The 16,058-nt window shown below is 51.0% G+C and overlaps 1 protein-coding gene and 1 long non-coding RNA gene across 11 annotated transcripts in view; one reads left to right on the forward strand and one right to left on the reverse strand.

The window, feature by feature from the left end:
* Positions 1–16,058, forward strand: part of LOC100980434 (chromosome 8 C8orf31 homolog) — a 34,421-nt gene that overhangs the window by 1,931 nt on the left and 16,432 nt on the right. For 2 of the 10 annotated variants that reach the window (XR_010112844.1, XR_010112843.1), the window contains exons 2-6: positions 2,112–2,196; positions 3,585–3,753; positions 6,631–6,766; positions 8,155–8,244; positions 8,678–12,248. This is a non-coding gene — a long non-coding RNA (chromosome 8 C8orf31 homolog). Of the gene's footprint in view, positions 1–2,111; positions 2,197–3,584; positions 3,754–4,239; positions 4,943–6,630; positions 7,043–8,154; positions 8,245–8,677; positions 15,463–16,058 lie in introns of those variants that run through there. The other 8 variants (XR_010112840.1, XR_010112842.1, XR_010112841.1 and 5 more) reach the window with 8 other exon arrangements.
* Positions 2,042–4,627, reverse strand: LOC129398654 (lymphocyte antigen 6S). Its single transcript, XM_057303104.2, is given in 5 exon segments — positions 2,042–2,227; positions 2,230–2,271; positions 3,620–3,736; positions 4,224–4,375; positions 4,516–4,627. Coding segments are annotated over 4 exon segments (402 nt in total). The 5' UTR covers positions 4,294–4,375; positions 4,516–4,627; the 3' UTR covers positions 2,042–2,054.

A 16,058-nucleotide genomic window follows, 5' to 3' on the forward strand; every position in this document is an offset into this window, starting at 1 on the left:
TAAAGGGACAGAGTACAAAAGAGAGAAATTTCAAAGCTGGGCATCCAGGGGAGACATCACATATCGGCAGGTTCCGTGATGCCCCCTGAGCCGTAAAACCAGCAAATTTTTATTAGTGATTTTCAAAAGGGGAGGGAGTGTACAAATAGGATGTGAGTCACAGAGATCACATGCTTCACAAGGTAATAAGATATCACAAGGCAAATGGAGGCAGGGCAAGATCACAGGACCACAGGACCAGGGCAAAATTAAAATTGCTAATGAAGTTTTGGGCACACATTGTCATTGATAACATCTTATCAGGAGACAGGGTTTGAGAGCAGACAACCGGTCTCACCAAAATTTATTAGGCGGGAATTTCCTCATCCTAATAAGCCTGGGAGCACTGCGGGAGACTGGGGCTTATTTCATCCCTTATCTACAACTGTAAAAGGCAGCCATCCCCAAAGCAGACATTTCAGAGGCCTCCCCTTAGGGATACATTCTCTTTCTCAGGGATGTTCCTTGCTGAGAAAAAGAATTCAGCGATATTTCTCCTATTTGCTTTTGAAAGAAGAGAAATATGACTCTGTTTCACCTGGCTCACAGGCAACCAGAGTTTAAGGTGATCTCTTGTTCCCTGAACGTTGCTGTTACCCTGTTCTTTTTTCAAGGTACCCAGATTTCATATTGTTCAAACACACATGCTCTGCAAACAATTTGTGCAGTTAACACAATCATCACAGGGTCCTGAGGCGACATACATCCTCCTCAGTTTACGAAGATGATGGGATTAAAAGATTAAAGACAGGCATAGGAAATCACAAGAGTATTGATTGGGGAAGTGATAAGTGTCCATGAAATCTTCACAATTTATGTTCAGAGACTGCAGTAAAGACAGGCGTAAGAAATTATAAAAGTATTAATTTGGGGAACTAATAAATGTCCATGAAATCTTCACAATTTATGTTCTTCTTCCATGTCTTCAGCTGGTCCCTCTGTTTGGGGTCCCTGACAATAGCTGTCCACCCAGGGTGTTCTGAGCCCAGCCCTGACTCCAGGCTGAGACGGCCGTCCACCCAGGGCGTTCTGAGCCCAGCCCTGACTCCAGGCTGAGAAGGCCGTCCACCCAGACCGTTCTGAGCCCAGCCCTGACTTTCTGTCCAGAGTGCAGTCCTGAAGGAGCCCCTTTCTCCCACCACCAGGGGAGACCAGTCTAACCCCTGACACGGGGCATCATGGGAGCCCTAGCCAGGGCACAGAAATGACAGGCCTGGCCCACACCACAGGATGGCTGGTGGCTGCAGGAGCTCTGCCTCTTGGTGACCATCCAGAGGCTCTCTGACAACCCTATTCAGATGTCCCCTGGAGCCACATGGCAAGAGTTCTGCCAGAAGAGCCACGAGCCTGGCACTGTGTGGGTTCTGGTCCCTGGGGGGGCACCCATGCCCCAGGAGCACCTCCCCAAGGCCATGGTGCCAGCAGGATATTGCAGAGGCCTGAGGTCAGAGTGGCAGGGGGGTGGCCTCAGGAATGGTGAGGAAGAAGCCGAGTGCTGACGCTGAGTGGGTCAGCAAAGGGCTGTTTATTGACCTCAAGAGGGATGCCCTCACCCTGTGTGGGAGGCCAGCAGGGCCCCCTGGGACCACGTTCCCTCCTTGCTTGGACTCAGGTAGCCCAGAGAGCTGAGGCATTGGCCCTGACTCCTCGGCAAGTTAGTGGCAAGCTGGATGGAGCTGGGGACTCCTGCCCTGGGCCACGGTTTCTCTATGACCCTGGGTCCCAAGCAGCCAGTGGTGGGGCCCGGTCTCTGAGGCCCAGCTCTGAAAAAAGTGGTGTCGTTGGGGGGCATGGGCTGGAAGGCCTGGGCCCAGAGGACAAGGAGTTTAAGCAGGGATATGTTCCCTGACAGGGAAGCCCCTACCTCTGCCCTGGCCACATCCTTCCCCTGATCTCATGGCTGAAAAGCCACACCAGAATTCCTGCAGTTCAGTGAAGCAGCTGTTCAAAACCAAGCAGCTGTTGACGCACAGGGACAGAGGGTAGGCCTTCGGGGGAGAGGGCGGGAAAGGCCCTCACAGCAGGGCCCAGAGGAAGACTGACCCCAGGCTGAGCAGGAGCTGTACGCACAGGGCCCAGGGGCTGCCGGCTGCCAGGACCACCGCATTGCAGAGGTCTCCCTTGCAGCAGGAGATCTGGGAGTCCACGACGGCACTTGTAAGTTTCAGCAGGGGGAATCCGACGTCTTCTGGCAGGAGAGGAGGGAGAGCTTGTTCTCCCCTCTCACTTTACCTGCGAGAGAGTGGGGTGGGGGATGAGCAGGGCCCTGCCCCGAGGCCTCAGGGGCTTTCTGCAGGGAGGCTCCGCACCCCAACATCTGCTGGCTGGGAGCCTGAACATCAAAGCCATCAGGACCAAGGCCATCGGAGCCCTTTCACTTAGGGGACGCTGAGGCCACCCAGGGAACCAGGGTTGCAGCAGAAAGGGCAGCAGAGTTTGAATTCTTTCCCCAGGCAGCCTTCACCCTGCCCCGGCCTTGGGCCCCCCGAAGCGGGAGCTAGGTAGGCTGTGGAGGGGAGCTGGGTGCTGCTTTTGGGAAACAGCTGCGGGCTCCAGGCTGGCTTTTATTTATTTATTTTTTTTTTTAAATATCTTTTTGAGATGGAGTTTTGCTCTTGTGGCCCAGGCTGGAGTGCAATGGGGCGATCTCTGCTCACCACAACCTCCACCTCCCGGGTTCAAGCGATTCTCCTGCCTCAGCCTCCCCAGTAGCTGGGATTACAGGCATGCCCCACCACGCCCGGCTAATTTTGTATTTTTAGTAGAGACAGGGTTTCTCCATGTTGGTCAGGTTGGTCTCCAACTCCCGACCTCAGGTGATCCCCCCGCCTTGGCCTCCCAAAGTGCTGGGACTACAGTCGTGAGCCACCGCGCCCAGCCAGGGCAGGCCTTTTCCTGCCTCACCTCACTGAAGGGTGTGGCCTGGGGACAGATGCAGCTCCGAGAGCTGAGGGTGCTGAGGGTGTTGAGGGCCTGGGCAGGCTGCAGCCCCTCCCCAGTCCTCCCATGGCCTGGCTGATATCCCACCATTCCAGAGTCATTCCTTTAGCTTGAAGCTAACTGTCTCCAGGTTCTTCCAGGCAGGTAACTCACTGAATGCTCACAGCCTGCCCCTCTCTTGCATGGAGCTGGTGAGACCCGCAGCATGAAGTGGGGACAAGGGGCAGAGGTCACTGGGGTCCCCAGAGTAGCTACAGCAGCTGGCGATGGGAGGCTACTGGGAAGTTGGTGTGGGCCCTGCTGCTGGGCACTGGGAGGGGCTGGGATGGTTTCCACAGTAATGAGGGCCCTGTGGGCGCCCCCTGCTCTAGAAACCGGAACATCCCCTGTCCCTGCAGACCCACAACCCTTAGGCTCAGTTTGGTGGCCCAGGCTCCTCAGCCCTGCCACTCTTCCACCCTTCCCTGCACAGGCCCTGCCCCCCATGCCCACCCCACCCCACCCCCCACCTCAGGAGCCACAGACCGGCCCCCAAAGTGCTGAGGGCTTGTAGGGGGACCTTGGTCCATCATGCAGCTATCTAAGAAGTGCCCCTCCCTCCCCAGAACCTGCCCTCTGCCCTGGCACCCCAGGGACTCACTGCCAAAGACGCTCACTTTCTGGGAGACACAGACCCCATCCAGGAAGGGGCACGAGACCACGCTGCAGGAGGCCCCTTCCAAGACCGCCAAGCATCCGTAGCAGCGCAGACCCTGAGCTGGGAGAGAGGGCAAGGTGGGTGACCACAGCACACGCCAGGACATACACCAATGCCCTGGTGAGAGTCCCATGCCCACAAGGGCACCCACTCTCACCACCACCCTTGTCCCAACCTGCCACCTGGACCCATGGCCTTTGCAATAGCCCCACACACCTGCCTGCAACTGGCAGCCTGCAACTGGCGGCCTGCAACCCTCCAACACGACCTCCTTGTCCAGAGGCACCAGCAGCCACTGCCCGATGCCAAAGGCATACACGTGCCCAGGACTCAGTGAGTCCTTGGAAGTGAGCACAGCCAGCACGCGCGGTAACAAGCACAGAGCAGGCACCAAACACACCAGTCACCTCTGCCACCGGAACACCGAAGCCCGCCACCCCCAGCAGGCACGCCTTCCGAGCACACCCACCCGCAACTAGTTCCAGCACACACGGGGCAGCAGGAGCGCACTGGAGCGAAGTCCTCTAAAGGCCCCTCTGCTTCTCACCTCTCTCCGTGCTCAGCAGGGCCACCAGCAGGACCAGGGACAAGGTCTTCATGGCCTGGAGACTGCTCATTCCAGGGTGCTAGTGCACAGACAAACTTCAGCGAATCGGAGCAGCCCTCGGCCTCCTCACCCTCCTGGGGCTCGAATGAGTCCTGCACAGCAGCAAAGCCAGAACATCCGGCTCTCCATCTCCCACCCTGTCCTCAGCACAGTCACCCAAAGGAGAACTGTCTGCCTCATGCCCCCACCCCAGTCCCCATTCCTCCCTCCCATCCTTCCCTGCAATTCTCACCCAGAGCCCCATGGCTGTACTGCACCTCCTCTCCTTAGCGCCCCCACCCAGGACCCTCCCAGGCCTGGTCCACCCCTCCTCACTTTCCTCCCTCTGGCTGATTCTCAGCCACTTGCCCTGCAGGCTTGCCAGAGAGAGGAAGGTGGGGCAGGGAGAGGCCCTGCCCTCAGCGGCTCCTCCCCTCAGGCTCTTCCTGATTGGCCCAGAACAAGGGTGGGTTCCTGAATTTCCATTTCACAGGAACTTGCTACTGGAGCAATAGGTGACTCCAGGCCAATCTACTCATTTTTTTTTTTTCTTTTGAGCTGGAGTCTCACTCTGTTACCCAAGCTGGAGTACAGTGGCACAGTCTTGGCTCACTGCAACCTCTGCTTCCCGGGTTCAAGCAATTCTCCTGCCTCAGCCTCCCGAGTAGCTGTGACTACAGGTGCCCACCACCACACTCAGCTAATTTTTGTATATTAGTAGAGATGGGGTTTCACCATGTTGGCCAGGCTGGTCTCGAACTCCTGACCTCAAGTGATCCTCTCACCTTGGTCTCCCAAAGTGCTAGGATTACATGTGTGAGCCACCACGCCCAGCCCATTTTACTCTTTATACTAGAATTGGCAGTAGGTGGGCCTGGTGGCTCACATCTGTAATCTCATCACTTTGGGAGGCCAAGGCAGGAAGATAGCTTGAGGCCAGGAGTGAAACCACTTTTGCAAGATTATAACAATGAGAGGAGGCCAGGCACGGTGGCTCACGCCTGTAATCCCAGCACTTTGGGAGGCTGAAGTGGGCGGATCACAAGGTCAGGAGATGGAGACCATCCTGCCTAACATAGTGAAACCCCATCTTTACTAAAACTACAAAAAATTAGCAGGGCGTGGTGGCAGGCGCCTGTAGTCCCAGCTACTTGGGAGGCTAAGGCAGGAGAATGGTGTGAACCCGGGAGGCGGAGCTTGCAGTGAGATGAGATTGCGCCACTACACTCCAGCTTGGGTGACAGAGTGAGACTCCAGCTCAAAAAAAAAAAAAAAAAATGAGAGGAATCTAACATAACTGACTCCATCTTGCTTTCTAATCTCACAAGCTAACCTGCCTTTGCTCAGGTGGCATAGGCCAAGCTAACTATGGGAGGAATTTAGTTCATAGTTTAGAGTAAGGATGGTCCAGGCATGGTGGCTCACACCTCTAATACCTTTGGGAGACCAAGGCAGGTGAATCACCTGAGGTCAGGAGTTCGAGATCAGCCTGGCCAACATGACGAAACCCTGTCTCTACTGAAAAAAAATAAAAATTAGCTGGCGTGGTGGCGGGCACCTGTAATCCCAGCTACTCAGGAGGCTGAGGCAGGAGAATCACTTTAACCCGAGATGCGGAGGTTGCAGTGAGCCGTTATTGTGCCATTGTACTCCAGCCTGGGTGACAAGAGCGAAACTCCATCTCAAAACAAAAATAAATGAATACAAATAAAAAATAAAGTAAGGATGATAATAGTCTCTTCCCAAAACTACTCCACTCCTTGAGACCAAAGCCGCCTTTGTAAAACTAACGAAAGACCACAAGGTTAGCATTATGGTAGGGGCTTGATATTTTTTTTTTTTTTAAGATGGAGTCTTGCTCTGTTACCCAGGCTGGAGTGCAATGGTGCCATCTCAGCTCACTGCAACCTCTGCCTCCTGGGTTCAAGTGATTCTCCTGCCTCAGCCTCCGGAGTAGCTGGGATTACAGGTGCCTGCCACCACGCCCGGCTTTTTTTTTGTTGTTTTGTATTTTTAGTACAGATGGGGTTTTACCATGTTGGCCAGTCTCGAACTCCTGAGCTCAGGTGATCTGCCTGCCTCGGCCTCCCAAAGTGCTGGGATTACAGGCATGAGAGGCACGGCGCCCGGCCCAGGGGCTTGACTTCTGCTCATGAGCCAGGATAGGTAGTCAAGGAAGTGACCATATCCTTGGGATGCAGCCACCGTGGCCACTGTACAGTCAACACAGTAAGCCTTTGCATTTGCACTGTGGTCCAGCTCATCCAAGCAAAGCTAGCTCCAGGAGAGAAATCCCCCCTCCCCAACTACAGAGCAGGCATATTTGATTTTCCCTGTCCTCAGACTGACCCTTTGCTCATTATAATAGAAAACACACCCCTGGTTGAGATTTAAGATGCTAATGACACATGCGACGTGTGAGCAAGCAGGTGCAGTTACTGCGCGTGTGCACCCAGAGGACCCCCCCAGAACATGCTTCCTAGCAACACCTCTGCCCACCCGCTGTGAGTAATCATGGAAGACTCCCATGGAGGAGCCTCCCTGGTGCCAGTCTCTGCTGTCTCGCCCTTACAAGCAGCCGGCCCTGAATCCTCTCTCTCAGGGCGTCCTATCTCTTCTGCATCGAACTTTCAAAATATTCTTTCTCCTTTGCAATACATTGCGCTGTGCTGCATCTCCTTGGCTGTGTGTCTCTTGTTTAAATTCTTTTAAACTAAGAAGACAAGAATGGAGTCCTCACAGCAGCCGCCAACGTTTCTGATGCTGTGACTCGGATGGAGGTTCGTCTGCGTCATTCACTCCAGTTTCCCTTCCCCGCAGCGGGTACTGTGGCAGTGCCAGGCTGCCTGGTTGGCTGCCGCTGGTTTGCCCAGGGCTGTTTCAGTCAAGCTCCGGGGAAGGTTTCTAAGTTGCCTGGACCGTTTCGGTGGATATATGTGCTGCTCCCCTCTGGCTGCTGCCTCTGCACCACTCATCATTATCCAACCACATCGGTTGCTCTCAACATTCAGTATTTGGGCTGTTTCGCTGCTTAGTTTCATGCCTTTCTGGCCTCGTTTCAGATGCAGCTCGTTTGCTGTCCCTCTGGTAGCACTCGGCCGCCACCTTGTGGCCATTGTGATTTATTGTCTGATCGGGTTTTCTGTTTTACAAAATTTTCTTTTTTTTTTTTTTGAGATGGAGTCTCTTTTGCCCAGGCTGGAGTGCCATGACACCATCTCAGCTCACTGCAACCTCCACCTCCTGGTTCAAGCGATTCTCCCGCCTCAGCCTCCTGGGTTGCTGGGACTACAGGGGTCTGCCACCACGCCCAGCTAATTTTTTGTACTTTTAGTAGAGATGGGGGTTTCACCATGTTGGCCAGGCTGGTCTCGAACTGCTGACCTCAAGTGATCCATCCACCTTGGCCTCCCTAAGTGTTGGGATTACAGGTGTGAGCCACCGTGCCTGGCCGAAATCTGTTTTGAGGGACACATTAAGAGTGCGCTGTCCCTCCAGACCTTATGCATTTTCCACCTCCTTCAGATGGTCCTTCAACTGGCGTTCTTTGCTGAACAAAAGATGCTCAGTCATGTAGCTGCCAGGCTGTGGGGACTTCATCGGGTATTCCAGGCACTGTAATCGGGCGTCACCAATGGCCAACCAGTGAGGCAGGGAAAGGCTCGCTGATGAGACGTTGGGCCCCCCAGCCAGCAGGGGGGGCCACCTCAGTCGGGCCTGGAGACTTCCAGCACCCGTGAGACCCGGGACGGTGCATGCCAAATGCCCGTGACCTCCTAGCGCCCTGGTTTCATGGGGGTTCAAGGGGATGTCCCAGACCCTGTCATGGTCCAGCTTGGCTCGGGGACACCTGTGACCTCCTGGACTTTGGTATCTGTTTTTGTCATTGCAGGATTCTCTCGGCACCACGGGAACCACCTTCTCTACTCTCACTGAACACCCCTGGGATGTATCTGTAAAAATTGGAACACCTTTCGGCTAGGTGAGCTAAAAAGGAAAAGACATCTTTTGTTACACTGTTTGGCCTGGGTACAAGTTAGCTGACAATGAAAAGTGGTCAGAGAGTGGAACTGTGAGCTTCATCGCCATCCTGCAGCTCCATCTTTCCAGAGGAATCAGGGACAATGGTCAGAAGTACCCATGAGTAGGCATTTATGGCCTTACAACGGAACCCAGCTTTATGCAGCACCTGCAGGCTAAAATCCAGTAAGCCAGAAAGCCCCCCAGACCCATGCGAAGACCTTCTTTTATTAAAGGGAAGGGACTCCAGGCCCCATGGCCCAACTCCAAGTCCAGATAGGGGTTCTCAGGGCTCCACACCTCCTTCCGACTCCCCAGCATCCCCCGCACTATCAGAGTCTCCTGTGGAATCTAATCCCATTTCACCCCCTCCTTATGCTCCTCCTCCTTTGCAGGTACAATAGGGACTTGCCCAGCTGGAGCTGCTCGCACTGGGACTTCACACCATCCAGGGCCAGAGAAACTGCTCCCCTTATGGGAGGTCCCAAATGGAGAGGGGACCATTATGACACATGTCCCATAAATGATCTAATTTATAGACTCACATCTATAAATGATCTAATCCAATGGAAGCAAAAAAAACAAAAACTCATCTTCTGTAGCAGAGAAATGGAGAGTAGCCCTAGGAGTCCTCCCGAAACTGGGAGAAACACCCTGTCTGGTTGTGGGAGAAACACCTCGTCCAGTTGTGGGAGAAACGTCTCGTCTGGTTGGCTCCTTTCCAAAGCAGCTGGACTCTGCACCCTGCAGGTGGCCTGGCTGCCTTAGGGCAGTCGCAGGCATCGCCATTCTAGTAGAAGCCCAAAACCTGACTTTTTTTTTTTTTTTTTTTTGAGACGGAGTCTTGCTCTGTCACCAAGCTGGAGTGCAGTGGTGTGATCTCGACTCACTGCAACCTTTGCCTCCCAGGTTAAAGCAATTCTCCTGCCTCAGCCTCCCGAGTAGCTGGAATTACAGGCATGCACCATCACGTCTGGCTAATTTTTGTATTTTTAGTAGACGCGGGGTTTCACCATGCTGGCCAAGGTGGTCACAAACTCCTGACCTAAAGTGACCCACCCGTCTCAGCCTCCTAAAGTGCTGGGATTACAGGAGTGAGCCAGCTTGCCCGGCCCCAAAACCTGACTTTCAGACACACCTTCGAGGTCCTCACTCCCCACCAGGTGCAGGGAGTTTTAGAAATAAAGGGCCATGTTGGCTTTTGGGAGGAAGACTTGCCATGATCAGGCGCCCTCTGGACTCCCTCAAGGTTACTATAAAAACCTGTGGTACCCTTAATCCAGCTTCTCTCATGCCAGCCTGTTCCTGGGAGAACCTAACTCGTTCCAGGGTTGAAACATGGGCCAGGCCTTCCACAGTAGAATAGACCTCAGGGGTGCACCCTCTAGAATCCTGGTGCTGAATGGCTCACGGATGGAAGTAGTTGCATGGAAAATAAAAAAAGAGGGGCAGGACATGCTGTGGTTAGTCTACACCAAACAACAGATGCCCACACTGCCGCCTAATACCTCGGCGCAAAAAGCAGAGTGAGTCCCCTGACCAGGGCCCGGCTCGGGGTCAGGGAAAGGCGCTTCACGTGTGTGCCGACTCCGAGGGCGCCTCCCTTGTCCCTCGTGCACACACAACTATTTGGAAAGAACCGGTCTTCTAAATGCAAGGAAATCCCCCATTACATATGCAAAAGAAATACTGCGGCTTTTAGAGGCTGTGCAGGAGCCTGAGCGAGTGGCAGCCCTTCACTGCCTGGAACATCAAAGAGGAAACTCCTCAGTGACATTGGGAAATGCAAGGGCTGACAGGAAAGCTAAGAGGGAACTCCGGGAGCAGTGGCCCAGCTGGCCTTGTTCCCCTGTGCCCATTCTGTTGATGTAAATCCATCTTAACTACAAAAGAACTAGCAGCTGAGCGTGGTGGCTGTAATCCCAGCACTTTAGGAGGCCAAGGCGAGCGGATCATCTGAGGTCAGGAGTTCAAGACCAGCCTAGCCAACATGGTGAAACCCCGTCTCTACTAAAAATAGAAAAATTAGCCGGCCGTGATGGCACGCACCTGTAATCCCAGCTACTCGGGAGGCTGAGGCAGGAGAGTCACTTGAACTGGGGAGGCAGAGGTTGCAGCGACCCAAGATTGCACCACTGCACTCCAGCCCGGGTGACAGAGCGAGACTCTGACTCAAAACTAATAATAATTAAAACATCAAAACAAGCATAAGCTAAAGAAAGTCAGGGGACTCTAACACCTGAAGGTAAGTGGCTCATAGGTCAAAAGCTCTTGCTTCCTCAGCCAGACCAGTAGAAAATGGTTAAAAGTTCACATGATTCCCAGCTGGGCACAGTGGCTCACACCTGTAATCCCAGCATTTTGGGAGGCCGAAGCACATGGATCACTTGAGGTCAGGAGTTCTAGACCACCCTGGCCTACATGGAGAAACCCCGTCTCTACTAAAAATACAAAAATTAGCCGGGCATGGTGGCACCCACCTGTAATTCCAGCTACTCGGGAGGCTGAGGCAGGAGAATCACTTGAACCCGGGAGGCAGAGGTTGCAGTGAGCCGAGATCGTGCCACTGCACTCCAGCCTGGGTGACAGAGTGAGACTCTGTCTCAAAAAAAAAAAAAAAAGAAAAGAAAAAAGCCGGGCATGGTGGCTCAAGCCTGTAATCCCAGCACTTTGGGAAGCTGAGGTGGGCAGATCACGAGGTCAGGAGATCGAGACCATCCTGGCTAACACGGTGAAACCCCGTCTCTACTAAAAATACAAAAAATTAGCCAGGCGTGGTGGCGGGCGCCTGTAGTCCCAGCTACTTGGGAGGCTGAGGCAGGAGAATGGCGTGAACCCAGGAGGCAGAGCTTGCGGTGAGCCGAGATCGTGCCACTGCACTCCAGCCTGGGGGACACAGCGAGACTGCGTCTCAAAAAAAAAAAAAAAAATTTACATAATTATCTCCATATGGGGCAGGACACCATGACCACCTGGGTGGACCATCTGTTTATGGGCAAGGGCCTGGCAACCACAATAGAGTCACTCGGGCCTGTGAACTTTGCTCCCAAAATAACCGTGGGGGCAAACAAAGACAAAGGCCTCTCACTCACTAACCCCAGTCCAGCAGCGAGGAACCCAGGAACGCCTCCTGCTGAGGACTGGCAGGTTGACCGCACCCACACGCCCTCCTTTCCAGGCTTTAAATACCTTTTGGTTTTGTAGACACCTTTACCGGTTGGGTGGAAGCTCTCCCCCAAGAACAGAGAAAGCTACCGAAGTGGTTAAGGCATGTTTTGGCCTCCCCCGCTCCTTGCAGCTAGAACCCAGCAGGGAGCTCGAGCTTTGGGAATTAAGTATCGTCTCCACTCCTCATGGAGGCCGCAATCCTCTGGCAAGGTTGAAAGGACCAGTCACACTTTAAAGCAAACCCTGGCAAAATTATGCCAGGAAACTTCTGGGTCTTGGTATACTCTGTCATCTGTCGCGTTCATGAGAATACAAACGGTCCCCGAAGGGAAAAGGAAACTTAGTCTTTTTGAAATGACTTATGGGAGACCCTCCCTCACCTTAGACCTGTTAATCAAACCTGAAACTCAGTGTATTGTAAAATATATTCAAAATCTAGGCCAGGTACGGCCGGCCGGCCAGGAATATGGCAACACAGGGCTGCCCTCGCCTGGGCAAGTGAAACACAACCGCAAAATGCTGCCTGGAGACTGGGTCCTATTAAACACCTAGAAGGAAGGTTCCCCAGCAGATCAACTTCTTCCTAAATGGAAGGGACCTTACCAAGCGCTACAAACCACCCCCGATGGCTGTAAAGCTGCAGGGAGTCACCAGCTGGGCCCACATGACCAGAATTAAACTTTGCAATTAACCTTTACAGAAACCAGAGGAAGCCGCTCATGACACCCGGGAGCTCACAGAGGCTCTGAAGTTTCTATTCAAGAAAACAACTCCAGATGGGGCTGATCTGGAAGACAAGTAACATCTTCCTTTTCTTGGTGCTCGCCTGCCGTGCTCTAGGTGCTTTTAGAGATGCTGGTCTGTGTGCTAGGGAAGCGATGAACCATACTGTTAGTCTATTAAGCATAACTCAACCTGGCTGGCTTTCCATGACTACCAAACGCTGGGAATATGCCAGACCTGTGCCTGTGGAAGAACCTGGCCTCCCAGCACACCTCCAGGAACAAACTCCCTGGCCCGCAGGATGGGGACAGCAGCCGCAACAGTCAATACAAAGGGATTTTACTGGGTGGGCTCATGGGTTCTTTAAGTTCCCCCTCTTAACGATCAACGGTAATTCAAATGTCCCAAAAGGAGAAATGCTTTCTTAGCATATTTTTATCTGGAGTATTTCCCCTTCTGCCTTTACAGCAATCATGCCAGTTCTACCACTTTTGCAGGAAAGCTCCAAGACAGTCAGTGTAGCTGAACCTTTGTCACTGGGTCACCTATCTAGTCCATACGTCTGCAGGAATTATACTGATAAATGGACAACTCGCCCATGCAATCAATCTCCCGCTCTATCCTGTTCCCTGACCGGCATGGTTTCTACTTCCTGTCAGCACAACTAGGACGTCTGGTTTCTGCTGGGCTTCCCTCTCATGGGAAGCCTTTAATCACTCTATCTCAATATATCCTCTGGGGACCATCAACATTTCCTATTAAAGATAACTACACCTGGCCGGGCGCGGTGGCTCACACCTGTAATCCCAGAACTTTGGGAAGCCAAGGCGGGTGGATCACGAAGTCGGGAGATCGAGACCATCCTGGCTAACACAGTGAAACCCCTCCTCTACTAAAAATACAAAAAATTAGCCAGGCGTGGTGGTGGGTGCCTGTAATCCCAGCTACTTGGGAGGCTGAGGCAAGAGAATGGCAAACCTAGGAGGCGGAGTTTGCAGTGAGCTGAGATGGTGCCACTGCACTCCAGCCTGGGGGACAGAGCTACACTCCGTCTCAAAAAAAAAAAAAGAAAGAACTACACTTGTGGTGGGACCCTAAGAGGGGAACCCTATTTAAAGAACTTGTTAACACTACCATCCAACTCTACCATCCCCTGATGGGCCCAGTGACCACTGCCAACATAGCTGCACAAAACCTTTCACTTACAGGCCAGAAAATAGAAAACTGCCTCTTATAGAACCTCCACTGCTTTTACCACTATAATGAAAAATACTTTTGTAGCACAAATTTCACCACCACACGGAGTTGTGGGGGGTTGTGGATCTCCAGTGTATCTACGACTCCCTCCACTCTGGAAGGGACAGCGCTCCATCGCTTACAGCTCCCCCCATCTAACTCCACACGGGCTACTACGTCTCCCCCTTTTCCCACGTACCAACATTGCGCAAGCCGCCTCTGAGCAGGACCCCTTCTTCCCTTGGGTTTAGTATTATCCTCTCTATTGGGATTAGCAGGGACAGCTACGGGAGACAGAGCCTTGGGAATCCAGCATAAACTGTCTTGGGAGACTGAATGGCCCTCCAGCAAACGGCAGAGGGCCTCATGAGTCTTCAACAGCAGCTGGACTCCCTGGCTGCCGTAGTCCTGCAAAACCGAGGGGCCTTAAATCTTCTCATGCTGGACAAGGAGGAACGTATCTATATCTAAAAGGGGAATGCCGTGTCTACGTCAATCAGCCCAGTTTGGTCGTAGAACGTATTAAAAACATTGTTACCCAGGCAGACAAAATTGAATCTTTAGGAACTTCCATGGGAACTTGGAAGCAATGGCTGTTGTCTGCCCTACTCCCTTTAATAGTGCTGATTATTACCACACTTTTAGCCTTGACTTTTAGTCCAACTTTGTTTTTGCTGTTGTTGTTGTTGTTGTTGCTTTTCTGTTTTAAGATCATTTATTAGAACACAGTCATTCAGAAGCCGTTGAGACATCAGGCAGCAGGAAGGAAGGTGGGGCGGAGCAGGCCCTGGGAAGGACCAAGGACAAAGTAATAGCCACAGTAATGACATTTCATTTTATTCTGATAAAGACTAATGTATGCCTGATAACCTAGTGAGAATCCATAAGTTTGGTAGTTCACAACATTTTTAGAAAGCACATACGATTAACATTCAAATAAGGCACTATAGAAAGTTTTGTAAAGAATGAAGTGTTTACTGTCATTCTTTTAAAAAACCTTGGCTTATCTTGAAAGATCAATGAATTTTTAAAATATCAGAAGAAAAGAAAAATAAAAATTTCCCCCCAAAATACGTAAGAACCACTTACTGGCACTGGTATTTTAAGTACCTGGAAAAAAACAGAGCAGATTTTTAAAGGCAAATTAATAACAGCTTGTACGAGCGCTTGTTTCGTTTGACTTGGCATCAAGTAAAGGAAGAGTAAATACGCCGTGGAAGACGCCATCGGGCTTTTCCTCCACTTCTCCCAGACCACACAGCACATCAGCAGCCACCCTTGCTGCCCACTCAGGAATCACTGTAGATTCCAATTTTTAAATGGCTGCTCAGATGAGGCCAATAGAGTTCTTCCTCCTTACAGTAAGGCGGCAGTGAATGCTAACAGGTATCGAGTTCTCTGATCAGGAACAAAGAACTCCTTCAGGAAACTCACTCACTTTCCTGGTCCTTGTTAACCTGTCACGTAAATTCTTTTTATTGGCACACCTGTTTACTAATTATGATTGATTGCTATTTATGCCAAGGGAGCGTTTCGCAGGCGTGCCTCATCTGTTTACTCACGACACAGTGAGCCTACTTTATTTACACAGTGCCGCGGGTTTCCTCTTTTTTCTTTTCTGTTTTTGGCGGCGGGGGTGGCACTATAACTTGTTATTTATCAGGGTGGATCATACATTTGGATCAAAAAGAGAAACCGGCAAGTAGATCCTAAAACACATTTCTCAACCTGAGTCACATCAGAAAACACATAGACTTTAATTCCATTTTGTTGAAAATTCATTCAACTTTGGTGCTTGTCCAAGGACTTATGATGTCAATTTCTGACATAAATCATAACCCCGAGTACATATGTATTTTCAAAGGAAACAAGTCATCTTAAAGTAATATTTTTCTATATGCTAATTGATACATTTTTATAGCAAATTGAAAATTCTGAGCAAACTGAAAGTATGCTTAACAACAAAATTAATACAGCATATATGGTTAGCACATACATTTCTTACTGTAAAGGCAGAAGTGAATTTGTGTCTTACAATAAATCTGTAAATCCAGTTGTTTTCTTTCTGGAATTTATATAATGTCTCACCATGTTCCACAAAAAGGCTAGAAATACCTTTTTTTGGAATCAATCTATGCAAAAATTTCTGATTACATATTTTCCCTAAATGACATGTAACTTTTTTTTAACTTTTCCAGAAAAATATGGAAACTTTATCAACCACTTATTAACTGAACAAAAAGTGAGATTACTACCAAATGCTCATTTAATTTTGCTCTAACAGATGTTTTAAAAGTTCAGGCATCACTGATATTTTTGAGGATAACTGCATAAAACACACTAGATGATTTCAAAGGATGAATCTTAGTATCTGACTCATCTGGCAGATCCTTAGTATCCAGAATAAAATCAGTAGAAATAAAAGTAATATAGTTTTCAAAGAATTCATACATACTGGAAGTCTTAGGAAAAGTGCTTCTAAATGCAGGGACTAGGAGGTTTGCCCATCTTCCTGTTAATAGTTACACACATTTCTCCTCATGGAGTAACTGAAGTTTTCTGGCTTGTTTGTGCAACTTTAGTTGGTAGGAAAGTGTATATATAGGGCCAAATCTTGTTGGTTTCTGTTCCGGAGAATGTTTCCAACAC

Source organism: Pan paniscus, chromosome 7, assembly GCF_029289425.2.
Source record: "Pan paniscus chromosome 7, NHGRI_mPanPan1-v2.0_pri, whole genome shotgun sequence".
Lineage (NCBI taxonomy): Eukaryota > Metazoa > Chordata > Mammalia > Primates > Hominidae > Pan > Pan paniscus.